Source organism: Drosophila mauritiana, chromosome 2L (assembly GCF_004382145.1).
Source record: "Drosophila mauritiana strain mau12 chromosome 2L, ASM438214v1, whole genome shotgun sequence".
In the NCBI taxonomy this organism is placed as follows: Eukaryota; Metazoa; Arthropoda; class Insecta; order Diptera; family Drosophilidae; genus Drosophila; species Drosophila mauritiana.
In genome coordinates, this window is record NC_046667.1 from 5,627,638 (window position 1) to 5,644,741 (window position 17,104).

General features: G+C 41.1%; 3 protein-coding genes across 4 annotated transcripts in view; 2 read left to right on the forward strand and 1 right to left on the reverse strand.

The window, feature by feature from the left end:
* LOC117135545 (neuroguidin) overlaps positions 1-17,104 on the forward strand; it is a 35,193-nt gene that overhangs the window by 7,454 nt on the left and 10,635 nt on the right. The gene's annotated exons all lie outside the window — the stretch shown is intronic.
* On the reverse strand, positions 1,259-8,477 carry LOC117135526 (ABC transporter G family member 20). 2 transcript variants are annotated; one of them, XM_033295802.1, is made up of 10 exons: positions 8,243-8,477; positions 4,381-4,493; positions 3,892-4,314; positions 3,735-3,828; positions 3,325-3,671; positions 2,853-3,268; positions 2,614-2,800; positions 2,135-2,400; positions 1,984-2,070; positions 1,259-1,915 (listed from the first exon to the last, which is right to left on the reverse strand). In XM_033295802.1, exons 2-10 carry the CDS (start codon positions 4,482-4,484, stop codon positions 1,704-1,706), a joined length of 2,136 nt encoding a protein of 711 aa, XP_033151693.1. In that variant the 5' UTR covers positions 4,485-4,493; positions 8,243-8,477; the 3' UTR covers positions 1,259-1,703. The 2 variants fall into 2 exon arrangements, with proteins under 2 accessions (XP_033151693.1, XP_033151684.1); XM_033295793.1 differs by having other exon boundaries at positions 4,381-4,498.
* LOC117135538 (phospholipase B1, membrane-associated) lies at positions 13,660-16,024 on the forward strand. The gene has a single exon (XM_033295817.1). It carries the CDS (start codon positions 13,878-13,880, stop codon positions 15,219-15,221), a length of 1,344 nt encoding a protein of 447 aa, XP_033151708.1. The 5' UTR covers positions 13,660-13,877; the 3' UTR covers positions 15,222-16,024.

Sequence of the window (17,104 nt, forward strand, 5' to 3'; positions counted from 1 at the left end):
TGTTAATTTTGGGAGTGAGGAGGTTTTTTCAGTTTGTTGATATTGTCCGGGTGTTGTTGTTGTGTTCTTGTTCAAAGTTTAAACCAGACCAAATTGTTTGTGCAGTCAACGCTCGAGAAAACTTTTCAGTTGCCTACTTTCGGGCACCTTGACCTACTCATGCAACTTTGTTTGTTGTCAAAAATGTTGTTTTTATTGGTCCTTGTTGCTGTTGTTGCTTGTGGGGTATCCCCAGGAAAATCTTTGTCTGTGTGTGCCAGACGGAAAGATTGACCAAAAAGTTCACTTTACATTTTGTGTGCAGAATGCGGAATGGTAATAATTTCCAAATTAAACAAAGATTCAGTTTATCTGGAGTACTCACAGCTCAGTCCGAATAAAATTTATCTTTTGCCAAAGTGGCAGACAACCTCAAAAATAAATATGTTCTGGTTTCCAAATTCTGGGCTAACTGGTTAGGAATTGCAATGACCTATGATATGATATAATATCAAAAACTAAAGGAATGTACCAAATAATTAATTTTTATATTTGTACTTAATCATTTGCATCTTCAGAATCATTTGTTTTTCCACAATTTCAATTCTCACCTGGGAATCCTTAAAATGCTCTGCCAACAACTTAGCATTCAAACTGCAATGACTCCTATCTTGCACATTTAATGCAAGTTATTAGAATACCAAACTAGATTTTATGCCACCCATCACTTGACACACCCACAGAAACAGAAGCACGCTCACAAGGACACCGGGGACTAGCAGGATGGCAGGACGATGGCTTTTTATATATTTTTCCAACTCTTCCTTTTCGTATTTGGCAAAGATAAAGTTTTGTAATAAAAATGTCTGCTGGCAGACACCGAGAAAGCCAGGATGGTCAGGCGGGGGGAGTCATCCGGCCGGGCAGACATTCTGTCTAGCACTTTCCAGCCCGAAGTGTGTCAGCAACTTTGGCACGTCCTCGACATCGTCGTCGTGAGTGAGTGTGTCCTTGCCCTTGGCCCACACACACATGAGGCAATATTATATAGAAAAGCAAACATACATTTTTATATGTATATGCATATGCGTGTGTAGGAGGATTGGACTTTAGTTTTATGCAGCTTTGAATTTCAGAGAAAAACAAACTTGACACATTTGCTGTCGACCGCCTTAAACGCATCTCTTTAATTGTTGTTTAAAATTCTGTCATGCTTCAAATTTCATTTCAATTTCATTAAGAACCCCAAATGAAACGCATTTACAATTATTTAATTTAGGTTTATATTTTTGGTTGATTTGAAATTTCGATTTACATAATTTCACAATTTAATATACAAAATTCACGCACATAAGATGTGAGTACAAATGTATGACTTGTTCTAATTTTTGTGATTTGATCAAATAATTAAATACGAAATTTGTGCTTGTCAATGAGTACGATTTGTTGTCCTGTGTATTATAAATATTTTTTGTGAGACACCCTTAAAACCTTATGATACTTTTAGTGCAGTATATAGAACGTTGCCTAAAAATATGTTACAATTCGTTGGTATGAATGTGTTTCCTTGTGTGATGAGAGTCTACAACATGCGAGTGATATGCTTCCGATAGTTATTAAATTAAAACGATATGCACATACATAGATCACCTATCAAAAAATGCTAAAACGTTACAACTAAATGAAAGGCCCCCGAATATTAAAGTTTAGCCCATGGTCCAAAATTACGCCTTGCTTCTGATGCCGATCAGGCAGAGCACGAAGAAGATGATCGTCCAGCCGGCCATGACCAGGAAACCATTGTAGACCTTCTCATGGGTGATGCTCCAGCCCTTCTCGATCACATTTCGAGCGGAGATGGAGGGTATGGTGAAGGGTAGCACCATCACTAGATCCTGCAGAAACTGCGGCATGCTCTCCAGAGGCCACAGGAGTCCTGCAAGGATTAAAAAAAATAGGTTTCATGAAATATGAAGATGAGCAAATCAGCTTGAGAACACTTACCACACAGTATGATCATGGGATAAAATGCGCCAGTAGCCACAAAGTTTGCCTCTGTATGCGATTTGCAAAAGACGGATATGAAGAGACCTAGGAGATTACAGGAAAGTTCTTAAAATGCACTTCCGGGAATATTTCACTATTCTTTGCTTACCGAACAACATGCCACAAAATGCGGTCAGTGTTAGCAACCCAATGAGCGTTGTGGTATCCCCATTGTTGTAAGTATCGAACACTAGGCCAATATACATAATAACCTCGAACGACTGCAGGGCCATGATGATGAGCTGGGTTAGGAGATGGGCCCACAGCATTTCGGTGGCCGAGACACCTGCCAATAGAGTTCGATCCCAGATGCCATCCATGCGCTCAGAAATGAACACTGCAGCCGTCATCAAAGTGGCCAGGAAGAAGACCATGCTATGATACAATTAAATAAATTAATATATGGAAGTACAAGTTATCAGTAGTGAGGTTTTTGGGAAATGTTGATTCAAGCAAAGATCTGATTTACTACCAACGAAGAACCAAATAATGGATTGCGGTGAATTTCGTCAGCTCATAAAATAAAAAACATAAACATGTGAGAAGAGGTTTGGTACTCGGGTCCATCCATGTGGATTCTCTACTCACGTCATTACCACTCCTGGGGCACAGTACTGCTGGAACTCGATGTCTGTGCTGCCAAAGATTGGTTCCTGGAACTGGACGGGCAGATCTACAATGGCCGTGGATACATTGCAGTCCTTGACGACACTCCTCATGAATGTACTGAACTTGTCACGGAGTTTGCGCTGCATGAAGTACGCCACTTGTTGATCTGCAGAGCGACTCTATTAGATTTCAAAGACTTCGCACAGTGACTCTCTTACCCGTCATATCGATGTGGATACTAAGCTCGGCGTGGTCCACGGCTCCGTCACTGGAGTGGATGCCATCCTCCAACACCGAGAGAATCGAATCGCTGAAGTTTTGGGCAAAGTGCAAATAGCCAACGGTTGTGGCCCGCTTTGCATCGCTCAGGGCATCTGCTTCGCTGGCATAGTATTTCCGCGTGGCCACATCGTCACCCAACACGCGTATGTATCTGCAGGATAGCTTGTTGAATAGACAGCTCTCGTTGTCGCTATCCTTGTAGACTGTGACCAGGTTTTCGTCGAAGCACTCCCCATAGTTCTCCACTTCGCCGGAATAAACTCCAATTTCAAGATTCGTGGGCGTCTTGCCAATGGCCAGATAGAAGCACGTCAGTTGTATGATGGGAAACAGTAGCATGAAAATAATGCCCCTAAAAATATTGGTCATTAATCGCGACTATATAAATGGATGTTGGCTAGAACTTACGAGGGTTGTCTAAAGAGTTGTACAAAGTTCTTTGTCATCAGTGCCTTTACCCTGCCCTTGGTGGTGAAGAAAATCTTTTTGCGATTCTCATTTAGGGGCTCCTCGAACGGGATGGGCTGTTTTTCCGGCATGTTGGGCTCGTGTGTGTCTATTACCTCAGGTGGCAGCACAGCTGCCGGCAAAGCCTGGTTCTTATTGTGATCCATGATTTGGGCCAACTCGTCTTCGTTGCCCTGCCGCTGGCTCAGAATGAGGAAGGCGTCCTCGATGGACTGAGTTCCGAACTTGATCATGATGTTGGTAGGTGTATCCTCAGCCAATAGAACACCATTGCGCATAAGACCAATCTGAAAAAGTAATTATAGTATATACTAAACTCTTTATTAGTCATGATTCCCATGTCCACTTACACAATTTGCCTGTTTGGCTTCCTCTATGTAATGGGTGGTTATAATCACAGCCAATTTGCTATTCCTCGTCGTCTCCACGAGAAAGTCCCAGATTCTGAAAAAGGATACAACTTGGGTTATTCTGAAGGCTTTGTGGCTTTCACTTTCTTGCACACACTTTTCACGCAGCATGGGATCCAAACCCACAGTGGGCTCGTCCAGAATGAGAAGCTCTGGATCGTGGATCATGGCGCAGGCGAAGGACAGGCGTCGCTGCTGTCCACCGCTGCACTGCTTGATCATCTGCCTAGCCGGCGGCAGCTGGAGCAGCTCCTTGAGCAGCTTGAACTTCTCCCGGATGCGTTCGTCTGTCAGGCCGTAGATGCGACCGAAGTAGAAGATTGTCTCCTTGACGGTCATCTCCTCGACCAGGGCGATCTCCTGGGGCATGAATCCCACCCGCGATCCTGGCACGCCGCTGCCTGGCTCTCCTGGCTTGGCGCCCAGCACGACGACCTCGCCTCCGTTGAGGCGCCTCTGGCCGACGATGCAGGAGAGCAGGGTGGTCTTGCCACAGCCGGAGGCACCCAGCAATCCGTATCTGATCGAGTGAGGGAAGGAGCATAGTATTTAGTTTGATTTACCGAAAAACTGAAATGCAACTCACATAGAACCACGCATCACGTTCATATTTAGCTGGTTAAGCACAATCTTGGGATTTGATTTGGAGCCATAGTACTTATAGCCATTCCGTACCTCAACGGCCGCCATTGTTGTGTTCTATTCTGTGGAATCATAAATATAAATAATTTATTCCATATTATTCATGCTTGTAAGCGGGTAGAGTTCTACGAGGAACGGAATTCATATATACTATAACCTATAGCTAGAATGATCCCCATGAAACAGAAAGACCCTTTTTTTTCAGGGTCTCTTCTTTTATTTCTGACTCCTTCACTCGGAACATCATAAATCACTTGCGTCAATAATTCGCATTTTCTTGATTTGGTTATGTATTTTATTGATTTGCCAGGCTTTATGGCATGCACGTGTCGAGGCACTCAAATCACTTGTGCGGTCCAAAATTATTTTCGGTTTTGGGTTTTCTATACGAGCTCTAAGTACTCGCTAATTAGCCATCTTTGCGGTTGAATGAACATGAAACCGAGATGTGTAAGTTCTAACTAAGTTAACCACGAAAAGGTTCATTGGCCTCCTACTAGAAATTGCACCTCAAGTATTTCCTTCAAAGAGAACCAACATTTGTTAAAATTAACACTTTAAATCATATCTGTAAAATTAAACGAGACAATCCTCTTTTTTATATAATATCAGTCAAAGAAACTTCCTGACACCAAGAGTATAAGAACTTCGGCTCAGCTAATTTAAAATGCAGTAGTTTGCACTCATACTATTGCGAGTATATGACAAACTACACGGAACTTCTGATGAAAAGATGCAGAATCGTCTTGAATAACAATCATATACTGTATGGAAGTGTCTATATACCTAAGGTCCACAAAACGTCAGTACAAATGCATTTAGAATAAATAAACACCTTGCGAACTGGATTTTAGTTGAAAAGAAAACATGTCATGAGAGGTTTAAGGGGCACAAAATCTGACTTGTAAATGGGAAGTGCTGACTGTTGCATGTCGAGACAAAAACTTTTAAATGTGAAATGAATCGCAAGTGGATCATGACACCTAAGTAAGTAGTCACAGATATCGTTTGCTCGAGGGAAAAGTACAAAAAACGACCGAGTGTGTCGAATTCAAGTTATTTGTTTTCCGACCCATTAGACCTGTAACATGTGTATAACACTATTATATACTATAACTATTGGTTAAATTTTATTTGAATTTGAATTAAGTCATTTATTATTCCTATTCCCTTTTGATATGCGGCTAGAAATTCCTAAATACCACGAAAAAAAATCATTTTACTCGTGTATACATGTGACCTCGCTAATCAGACTTTGACCCACTTAGATTGCCAACTCATGTTTTAGTCTCAAGCCAAAAATAAACTATTTACTTGATTGCATTTGTAACTATTTATCTCTCTTACTCATTTATTTATCTCGCCATGATATATACATAATCAACAACAAAATCAACAATAAAGTGGGGAAAAAAACTAAACAAAACCCGCCCATAAAGCGTTCGAAAGCATAACCCACAAAAAAGTAAGCATTTACCCGAAAAATAAATTGAGTAAGGTTAGTAACACACAGTCGTGGTCATAACTTTATGGCTTGTTTTCAACTTTGCTTGCTGTTTGCTTAACATTGCAAATCGTGATGCAAAGGACGACTATTTCAGCTTAATGTCGTTTAAGTTTTATTGTTTTTATGCGCATCTTTCGAGTCGAATCGGCAAGTGTTGAGTAAAATAAAAGACCATTAAACCAGCGTGACACAGTTGACAATGCACATTTGAATTTAATGAACATGTATAGTAATTTGTAGCCTTTCCACATATGTAGGTGTTTATAGTCGAAACTTAGGGACTACTAAGGTTTAATGTCCCCAACTAATCGATATGAACAGTACCTATGCACTAAGTGAATACATTTTTTGGTATATCAATCGATATCCAAAACCGACCGACACCTGCCATAATACAAATAACAGAAAGAAGAAAAAAAAACCCGAAATAATTAACAAAACGAAAAAAAAAACCAAGAAGTGAGCATCAAGGTTGCCAACTGGTTAACGGACCGCCGCTGCTGACGTTGTAACTCAATTGCGAGTGGTTCCCAAAATTGGTGGCTATATTTATTGATGTCTTGCTTGCTGTTGGTGTTGCTGCCTTCTTGCCATCAGCTGCAGTCGCATTTTTATTAGCCAATGTTTTGCAATGTTTGCAATTGAGCTGCCACGGCCGTGAGCCGCTTAGAAAAAATAGGGACGGACCCCCAAATTGCTTTCTCAGCCCCCCTACCAGAACACAGCCACGAGCATGGCCGATGGAGTAAGTGCAATTATTGGCAAACACGTTGCTAAATGGCCAACAAGTTTGCTGTTACCTTGATGCGGTTTAACGGCTTATTTAGCAGGCCAACCATATCAACGGTGAGCCCCTGCGATGGCTTATTCCAGTGTTAGTGGGTATTTAGTTCGTGCAACACGTTGCAACTGCGACAAACCACTTCGCTCTCCAGGTTGGCCAGCTGTCTGCTGAAACTCCTGGCAACTGCTTCCTTCTCATTTGCAGTCTTTTTCACCATTTTCTTCTTTCTCTTTCATCTTTCTCTTCTTATATAATGCCACAACAATCATTTCGGTCAAACTGCAACGGCAGCGGCAGCAGCAACGTATCCACAACAGCTGTGTCTGCCTCGGATTGCTGCTCGCCTGTGCTTGTATCATTCACCATTCGACTGCGATGTTACGGTTACCATATCCAATTGATTCTAATTATGTGTAATCATTATTATAAGTATAAGTGAGATATAACTTCCTGACTTTAGGAAAGAACGTCTAAGTCAAGCCTCTAAGATATGATATAAGAAAATAAGATTATAGAAGAAGAGATATTTCATTACAATCCCCTTTCAATTTGTAAATGATGAGGATGATGCATCTGGTCCCAGTATTGCTTTTGTTTGTTTATCTTTTCCCATTGAGTGCACAAGTGAGTTTATGTCATTATGCTATTCATTAAGCGATGTGTCCTAGTCGTTGTGTTTTTAGTTCGTCATCACAGTTTTGTGTGTCACAGCACTTTTTAGGCGAAATACTTTTTCTGTTTTGTCATCCGATATTACTACATCACCGGGGAAATTGCTGTGCCCAAGTTATGTGCATTTTCCCCAGTTGTAACTCCGTAATCCCTATGTGAATTCGCATCAATTTCTTTGTGGCGCTCTAACTCCCATTTGAAACCGAAAAATAAGCAGAAATCATTGGGTCCCAAAACACACAGAAGAGATAAATAAATGGTTGGGGGTTACTGTTGCAATATTTTGCATTGCTTAACCGCCGACTCGACTCAGTCGAGCTCTCAGTTCAGCTTTGGGTAAGCTTTTTAAACACTTGATATTTATTTTATTGCTAAACCTTTATTTGGAAAAGGCAAACAGAACGCCGGAAATATATTAATAATGGTGGCTGTCGCAGTTTTTCACCATTTTTCGGTGTCGATAATTAACACAATATATTTGGCTCGTGGCCCGTAGATCTTCTTATGTACACGCAACGAAATTCACATACACCCGGATAAAATACACACATGTGGTCATGCTTCGAGGCAGCCCGCTCAAGTTTGTATCTTAAGTCTTTCGTTTTTCCCACATTTCCCTGGAGTTTGTGTGCGTGGTTTTTCCACATTCGAAGTCGGTATTTGGGCTATAAAAAGCCCTCACTTAACATATTAAAGTACAGTTTTTAAACCACCGTTTGTAATTAAATTTAAAATAGTTATATTTTTTCTTTTTCACACTGTAGTTGCTAAAAGTTTTGTTCTTATTCACACACTTTGTAACTTTTTGGGTATGAAGAAATAGTTTTGTTTCGTTAACCGTACCGTATAAGTCGAGGGATTTTTCGCCTATCTTCTAACTTATCGGGTTGCGCACGCGCGCTTTTGGTGTTGCAATTTTTTCTTTGCTTTTCGCCGATTCGACGACGAGTGGCTTTTTCCGTTTTTCTTTCGACGGTCTTTCACGCTCGGCTGTTTTGGATGGGATCGAATCGGATCGGCTGAACGTCTCCGCTTGCCACAAGTGTCGCTTGCAAGCTCCGTTTCTCGACTGAGCTGACCAAGCGGCGGATCGCGCACTCGCAAGCTCAATCCACCCGGCTTGGCTCAACTGGGCGCTCCACTGGGCCCAACTTGGCTCGAATCCGGCGCGGCGCCAGTCATCGCTTCTCTTAGCTTTCGTCGATCGCAGCGTTCCACTCGCGGCTCGCGACGCTTTGCGAAGCGGTGCTGAAAATAAAAAAGATTTTGTTTGTGCGCGGGTTTTTTGTTGTTGTTGTTTCCTTGGGTAACGAGTGTATGAAAAAATGAAGATAGATTGTACGAAATAAAATTATTAATGCGGCACAACGCTGCGCTTTTTCTATCTATTCGTTTTTTGTCCAGCGTCTACCTGCTATCTTCTACGAATGAGTGTATACGAATGTATGTATATACCCACATCCTTATAAAGGTGGAGAGAATACATTCTCTATACACATATTTATAATTATCCGATGCCATAGCCGCCAGGTTATTCAAAAAGGGCATTTATCTGGTACTTGGCTTTATGAATAATTCAATATTTGCCTTTGCCACAACCAGTTCATCGAGAAACCAATTGATTCGCAACCAACTAATTATTCTTCGAATTTACTTGCAGGTATGTGAACATTGCTTAGAAACACGTCAGGTTAATAACAATTATTATTCCGCAGTAAGTTCGATTATAAATTTGTCTGTTAATTGCGCTATTAGAATTGTACATTTTACTTTTACAACCAATAATATACAGAAGTTTATGAACTAGATATCCGGGCTAGGGTGAATACCATATTGAATAAAAGTAATACTTTGTAATGTTTGGTTCATATGCATATTATCCAAATTTGATTGTAAAATCAACTTCAAGTCTACGGATTTCGTGACCTATGACTTATGTATATAAACCTATGAACATCGTCCGTAGTCTTAATTCTAATAAAAATAACTAAAATACAAGGGTCACACACTTTAGATTTCAGCTTCCGGGTAAAAACTTAAATAATATATTTAAACTATTTACTTGGAAAAGTAATAGAGTCATGACGAGACCATTAGAATGTCTATTTGTCTGAGCAAACATAGTTCTCATTGTATACTTTGAACGAAGATCAACTGTTCAAACTGTCGGTCATCTACTTAGTTAGAGCTTCCCCATATTAATAGGGCTCATAAAGAAAATTGGGATCATTTCCGAGATCACACTACGTCTAGACTAGCAACACACACAATTGCAAAAAGCAAATTCATATTAAATAAAATATATAGTAATACATTTAAATGTATTTATTTCCTCACTGCCAACTGAATGGTGTTAACATAGCTGATTTAATAAGGTAGAGGGTTAACCCATTTGCTAACCATTTAACCCCAATTTGAATTATTTCGAATTTTTGGGATGCTGGCTGGCTTGTTTTGCCATCTTGCACAAGTTTGCAAAAAGCCAAACGACGAATAGTAACAAGTATACAAATTGGTTCAAAAAAAAAATTGGCTTTGTCCATTGTCTTACTCAAGCGCAAAGTTTATGGCACTCAAAACTGGCTTGTTTGCTCACATTTCGATAGTTTTCGGTTTGAAACATTCGTTTCCATGCGAAACAAAAGAGGGCAATTCGAAGTTCAAGTTTCTCATCCCATATCATCTTTTATCTGGCACATGCTTCGGCTTCTGCTTGTTTCAGCCATTGGCTTTTAACATATTTTTCGTGTTCAAGGCCGTGCCGTGGCGCTTTCTTTTACAATAGGCGACCTTGAAGCTGCGACTGCGCAAGCGGCTTGGCACTCGCTCTTGGCCAGCTCGACGGCCTGGAAGTGGGATGGAAGCGGGCTGGAAGTGGGATGGAATGGAAGCGGAGGTGGTGGTGGTGGTGGCTCTGGCGTTTGCACTCCGCGGTCGTGCTGACGTTTGTTATCACAGAGAGGCAGTCGGTCAAGCGACGATTTAACCCACTTAGGGTTTGCTGACCACCAGCAGACAGACTGCTCAGTCCGCTTATGGGTCTGCTCACACCTGCTGTCCGCTTAAATGCTCTCCACTCAATCGGGCTTTATTTTGGGATGGGGCAAATGGTAACTGAACTGGTGAAAAAAGTGGCAAACTTTTATCAGCCAGCAAATTGTTGTGCAATGGGTAACTAAACCTGACTTCCTTCGGCAGCTGAATCATTTGGAAATTCCATTGATGCATTCCCTGGGCATTCGACAAGTTTAACTATCAAGTTTTCAGTTTAAAGGGATGATCACTTGTAACAATGACATAAAATCGAGATTTAAGAACAACATTTATTATTCATAAATTATATTAATTGAGAATAAATAAAATTGTTGTTCAATTTTGTTAGGGGTTGTTTTGTGGTATAAAATGTAAAGCATTTAATGCTTATAAGGGACTAGTCAATAAAAATCTTTCAATCTGTTACATTCAATATGACATTTTACTGTACGAGTAGCGGTGTAATTACGTTATCTGATCAGACAGGTGATTCAGCATATTTATTAAAAATGTTCATCATATTCGTGATTATTCCACTCATGCAATGAATTTTAACAAATATGCAGCACAGCTTTTTTAGACTGACAAAAGTTTTTTTTTTAAGGAAATGGGGTATTTTTTTATTTGTTTATATTTTTAGACGTACATTAAAAGCCATGGGGGGTAAAGATAATAATAATTGAGTTACAGAGCATTAGAGATTATCTGACAGGTTTTGCGTAATTACGATTACCATCGATTATAACAATAATTAACCTACAATTAAAAAATGTGCATGTTCAACAACAATATTACATATATGTATAAATAGGTATTTTAAGTTTTAGGTAAGTGGATATATCAGGTTAGCTGACTACATCTCGAAAAGTGGCATTTACTATATTGAATTTTAAAAAGTACGTTACTCTAATATGCTGTTTTTTCTTTGCGTGTACATTTATTGTGTAAACATACAAATTATATCAATCTGGCAACTCTTTCATGCATTTTAAACTTTATTTAATTTTCGAGTTCGAGCTTTCGAGCGGAGCCTATCCGAAAAGCTTTTACAAAAACTCTCTTGAGGGAATAAAATCTGTCCAAAATATTATATAAAAAAATATATAAATTAAATGTGCCACTTTTGAGAAACACAACTTACCTTGTTTATAAATAAATGTCTGTATTCATAAAAATATTTATATATTAAGTTGTCTTAGCAAACTGGCTGCGATCAATTCAGCAATAATGTTGCTTGCGTGCAAAATGTTGCTGAAACAAAAATGAAAACTTCAGCTAGCAACACTTGATTAGTCTCAATTAGTTTAATGGAGTGAATCTGAGGAATATATAAAAAAAAACCAGTAACTGCAGCTGTATGGTATAAATTTAATAAGGGATTATTACTATTGGAATATCAGAGAGTCAAATGCTATTATTAATCAGTATTCTGATGAGATCTTTGAACCTTACATAAATTATATCTTTAATCAATAAACGATTAAATGTGAACGGCGTTTAGAATGGCAGCAATTTATAGAAATTGACACATTATAAAATTCCACTTCCCTCGAGCTAATTGTTATCGGTTCACTATCCAGACAAGTTAATTTTCCACTTATTCCTCTTATAATCACTCTGGTCAATGTAGTAGTGCCTTGTGTTAGTTATGGGAATTGTTTTAATATGGATCGAAATACTGTTTTGGTTTAATAGAACGTGGCTCACACATGTGTACATGTTATGGCCCCCAAAAATGTACAATACTTTCAAAGGTTTGCACTAATAGCTTGTTTAGTTTTCTCAGGTAAATACAAAAGTTTTACAGTAATATCCCGGTTCAAAGTTTGCCATTGAGGATGAGCTTCATAATGGAGTTTAGAGGGTTTGTTCCGATATTTACTCTTCTTAATCAAGCGCAAGGGGCAGATTGTGAGTAGCAAGTTTTTAGGGCTTAGTCCCGTTGCCAAAAGAGGGGCCGCTTCTGCCAACCCGTTAAGAAAAAAGTGCGGGGTGGGGGTGGGGGCAAGCGGAAACCGGAACCGCAGAGTAAAATTCCATCACGTTCAGGCCCCTTGTTGCTGCCGCAGGCTGTGTTTACAGCCTTCAGATGACACGCCTCAAAAACAAGACCCAGCGTCTGAGTCAAGTTGTGCGAGCCGCACAATATATTTATAGATCACTTTACTTAATAATATTTTATATAAATTGTCTTGGTTGCGCTGGTGGGCAATAACCGCTATCAAGTTCGACAAAACGGATATGTTTTCGCATAGCACTCAAGTTTCAAGACTCTTTTCGCGAGATCCAAACAAACAATTAGCTATTAAGATTTGAAGCATTTCGAGCAACAATTACATTACCAACTTACTTAAGCTTAATGTGCAAATATTTTGAAGCTCTCCGCTTGTGTTTTCCTTGTTCGAAATGCATGAATGGGGAGTTGAAGATCTAAGGCAGATAAGATTCAATTTTAGCCAGAGACGTGGAACAAATTGAACTTTCAACGTCTTAACGTGAATTAAATTTTCATGGGGTCACTCGAATTATATACTAAAAGGTTTAATTACCATTGCCAGGTATATGTCCATTGTTCTTCAGAACAAACTTCATTCTTTATGCCGGCAACTATTTAATTACGAACTTTATATCACTGAAAAGTGTTAAATATTGACAGACGGAAGAGTATAATAAAAACGTTGAATTAACGAATAATGTTTTTAAGGGATCCACCACATCAAAATATAATTTTAATTGGCCGCAACAAACCAAATTTTTAACCGAGTTTTTAACTTAATGCCCCGATTTTAAATGTTGGTCGGCTAGGGTGATTTTTGGGCTCACCTCAAGATCCCAAGCTCAAAGTCTACGCCCCTGTCTCTATAGCTTCAAATTAATTATGGTATATTTATTGTTTCATTTTTTCTGTGAACACAAACAAATGTGCGTTTTCTCGGCGTGTTTTGGTAGCATCCATGTTTTGCCACAAGGTAATTATTTCGTACACTAAACAGTATTTTGTTTAGGGCATTTCGTTGCTGTCGCTGGTGCTTTTGAACCGCAGGGCATGTGTATTTTTTGGAGCTGAAACCAGAGGCTGGTGCTGCTATCAGGCCGCTCTGTCATTTTTATGATTGTTAATGTCTCGGTCAACGCTTTTAAGTCAAGTTCTGAGCCCCGTCCCAATCCCGTCCCCATCCTCCGCGATCGTCTGTGGCTTGTTGTTGCCTTTAATGGAAAGAAATGAGTTTGAGAGCCAGCGAACGGAGCGGATGGAGTTGCGAGAAGGGGATCCGGCCTGTGAATTCATATAGTTTGTGGCGGGCATTAAAAACGATCGACACATTTGCCTGTCGGATGAGAACGCGTTCAGAAGTTCATCGGGTATGAGCTTGCGAAAGTATATCCGAATGGATAAGAACTCAAACTGAATCTCTAGAATTTCGATCAAATAAATAAATCCGATATGGCTAGCATTACCTATGCATTGTGTCTGTGCTCGTTGTTTATATTATTCTCGCCGCTTGTGTCCTCAAATCGGCGTGTCCGGCGACAAAATCGATCCGATCGCCTGCTGGCAGACATCGGAGTACGTGCCCAGTCCTACGATCCCCGTGTGCCGGAAAATGGCATCCAGCAGTACACCGATATCGACCAGGATCTGCGCCATCTGTTTCTCAACACCAGGCAGACCACGCTGAGATGGGCCCTCAACAACATCGATGCGCTGAGCAGCCGCGGCAGACGCGAGGGAAAGCTCCAGGTTCCGGTGTCCAAGAAGGTGCCCTTCCTGTGTCCCACGAACGACACACGCTCCCCCAGTCCGCCCACTTCCATAGAGCACCTCAGGCCGGGTGATATTGACATCATAGCTGCCTTCGGCGACTCCCTGTCCGCAGGCAATGGAATACTGTCCAACAATGCCATCGATATGATCAACGAGTTCCGCGGCCTGACCTTCTCCGGTGGCGGTCTGGCCAACTGGCGAAGATTCGTCACTCTGCCGAACATCCTGAAGATCTTCAATCCCAAATTATACGGCTTTGCGGTGAGCAACAGCCTGGTGATCAACCACCGATCCTCGCGACTGAACATCGCCGAGCCGATGATCATGTCGCGGGATCTGCCCTTCCAGGCTCGTGTGCTCATCGATCTGCTGCGACGCGATCGCCATGTGGACATGAAGCGGCACTGGAAGCTGCTGACAGTGTATGTGGGAAACAACGACATCTGCTCCGACTTGTGCCACTGGGACACGCCGCAGAGCTTCCTTGACCAGCACGCCCGCGATCTGCGCCAGGCATTCCGGCTGCTGCGCGACCATGTGCCGCGCCTGCTCATCAATTTGATTGTGGTGCCAAACATCCCGCTGGTGTTGAGCACCATGACCCAGGTGCCGCTGCAGTGCTTCGTGGTGCATCGTGTGGGGTGCCACTGCCTGATTAACGACCGCCTCAATCGCACCGAGTTCAATGAGCGCATGGACACCCTGACGCGTTGGCAGCAGCTGGACATGGAGATCGCCCGGCTGCCGGAGTTCCATCGCCAGGACTTTGCCATCGTCGCGCATCCGATGCTGACCAAACTGACCGCACCCACGCTGCCCGATGGGAGCACTGACTGGCGGTTCTTCTCCCACGACTGCTTCCACTTTAGCCAGCGCGGCCACGCGATCATCTCGAACCTGTTGTGGAACAGCATGCTCCTGCCGGACGACCAGAAGCCACGACCTTCGGTGGTGCCCGAGCTGTTCGAGCGGGTCGTTTGCCCCACTGCGGAGCAGCCCTACTTTGTGGTCAGGCCAAGTTGAGGGTCTCCCAAGATCGGGAACGGGTTAAGTTACTTGGTTTGGCTGTCTGGTGACCCTTTTTCGTGGCGTAACCGCAGTCTGGTGTGCACAGAGAAAAATTGCTTTTTATTCGCATATCAAATTATAGCAGTCTAGGCACTTTTCATAATTCATAATAAATTATTATTATTTATAACCATAATATACAAAACGTGCCACTTCCACTTCCGCAAATCTCAAGCGGAATGCATTGGATAGTGCAAAGGAAACTCAAAGGATTTTGTTTACAAAATAATATTTGATCTTTGACATTGCAAATAAATAAAAATATATTTGTCATGCTGTCAAAAACGTTTAAAGATTAAAATGAATTAATTTAGGTGGCATTAAATGTATTTTATCTTACTGACAAAGGGGTTTACCTTCCGTATGCGTTCAGTTTTCACAACTTTTTCTTCATACCTTTTACCCAAACCCATTTCCATTTCAATTAAAGTATTATGCAATTTTTAATTTATATTTTTAATTAATTAAAAACACATCCCCATCCGGAATAAAAATTCATTAAAACATTTCTTGCTTATGCGGCAGAAAAAATGCTCCGGCTTACAGTGAACACCATCCTTGATGTACCCCTCCCCCCCTCGTTCTTCTCAACGCGTGACAACGTCGCCTGCTCATTACCTGCCTCTTTCCAGTCCCGTCCCTGCCACGCCCACTTTCCCCCAAACGCAGAAATTAAAATATAAAATATAAATAACAGCAAAAATAAAGTTGCAGCGGGGTAGCTCGACTATGGGATACCGTCTGCTTTCTATATTTAATCATATTATTGTGTTTATTATTAATAAACTTTGGTTTTCATCACAAGCAAATAATTCTGCTGACCAAATAGCTTCATTCTTCCTTTATAACCCCTATAAATTTAGGTAAAAAATTGACAGACTGTCGAATATGTCTGAATAGTCTGGTTCCTTCATTCATATCGTAACAGAGTACACTTCATTAGTATAGAGATGCAGCATTCTCGATGATTTACATTTTTTGAATATGTGTAATATGCCTTTTATATGGCGAGTTGAGGGGTATAACAAAGCATCGCAAGCATTTTTCGCTTATGCAGCGGCAGGACCACCTGCAAACCGGACAGTTGCCAATGGGCGGATACCAACCCCAAAAAAATCTGATTCCCCGGCACAAATGGAAAAAAATGAAATTGAAAATGAGTACACACACACACATATGCACGCCCACTGCAAACAAAGTTGCTGGTGGGAGGGGCGTGGCAGCATAATAACAACAAGACTGTGGAAAAAATTGCGACTGGGGCGTAGATTCGGCAGACCTGTGTGGGGGGGGAGGTATTTATGGAGTGGGGGCTGTAAAAATTATATTAAAAATGCAGTGTCCGAAAAGGGCGTAGCACAACCACACACACACACATGCAAATACTCACAAAGTCGCGACCAGCTGGATAAAAAAAAACGCCACACGTGGCTGCAAAAAAGTAATAATAAAACTGAAGTTTTTCTGGGCTGGGCCTGTTCCTCCATAGCGCTGATATATACACCTCTGCATGTGTGGCTGCTCCGCCGACATGTGTGTGTATTATTTACATATTTAAATATTTTTGGAACCCCAAAAAACAGCAAGAGCAGGAGCACAAAGTGTCCCGTTTCGAAAAATGTGCGTTTTTTTTTTGTTTTGAGGCCGAAAAATTGGAATGCAATGTAAACATGCGAAATGAGTTCGCAAATAGAAAAATTTTCAGCGTTGCACATTGGAGTGTTGAAAAAAAAAGGGGTAAATCTCTAGCCCTGATTAACCCAAACGACAGAATTACCTCCCCTAAAAAAACAGCATATAGTTAAGGGTTAACCATCAAATGAAATAGATAGACCGGG

Bases quoted from the DNA above. Each gene is read 5' to 3' on its own strand.
- LOC117135538 (XM_033295817.1), top strand. From the start codon at position 13,878: ATGGCTAGCATTACCTATGCATTGTGTCTGTGCTCGTTGTTTATATTA.
- LOC117135526 (XM_033295802.1), bottom strand. From the start codon at position 4,484: ATGGCGGCCGTTGAGGTACGGAATGGCTATAAGTACTATGGCTCCAAA. The intron at 3,829-3,891 runs GTGTGTGCAAGA...ATCCTTTTTCAG, and splicing joins GATCCCATGCTGCGTGAAAA to AATCTGGGACTTTCTCGTGG. The intron at 2,401-2,613 runs GTGAGTAGAGAA...ATTGTATCATAG, and splicing joins GCCCCAGGAGTGGTAATGAC to CATGGTCTTCTTCCTGGCCA.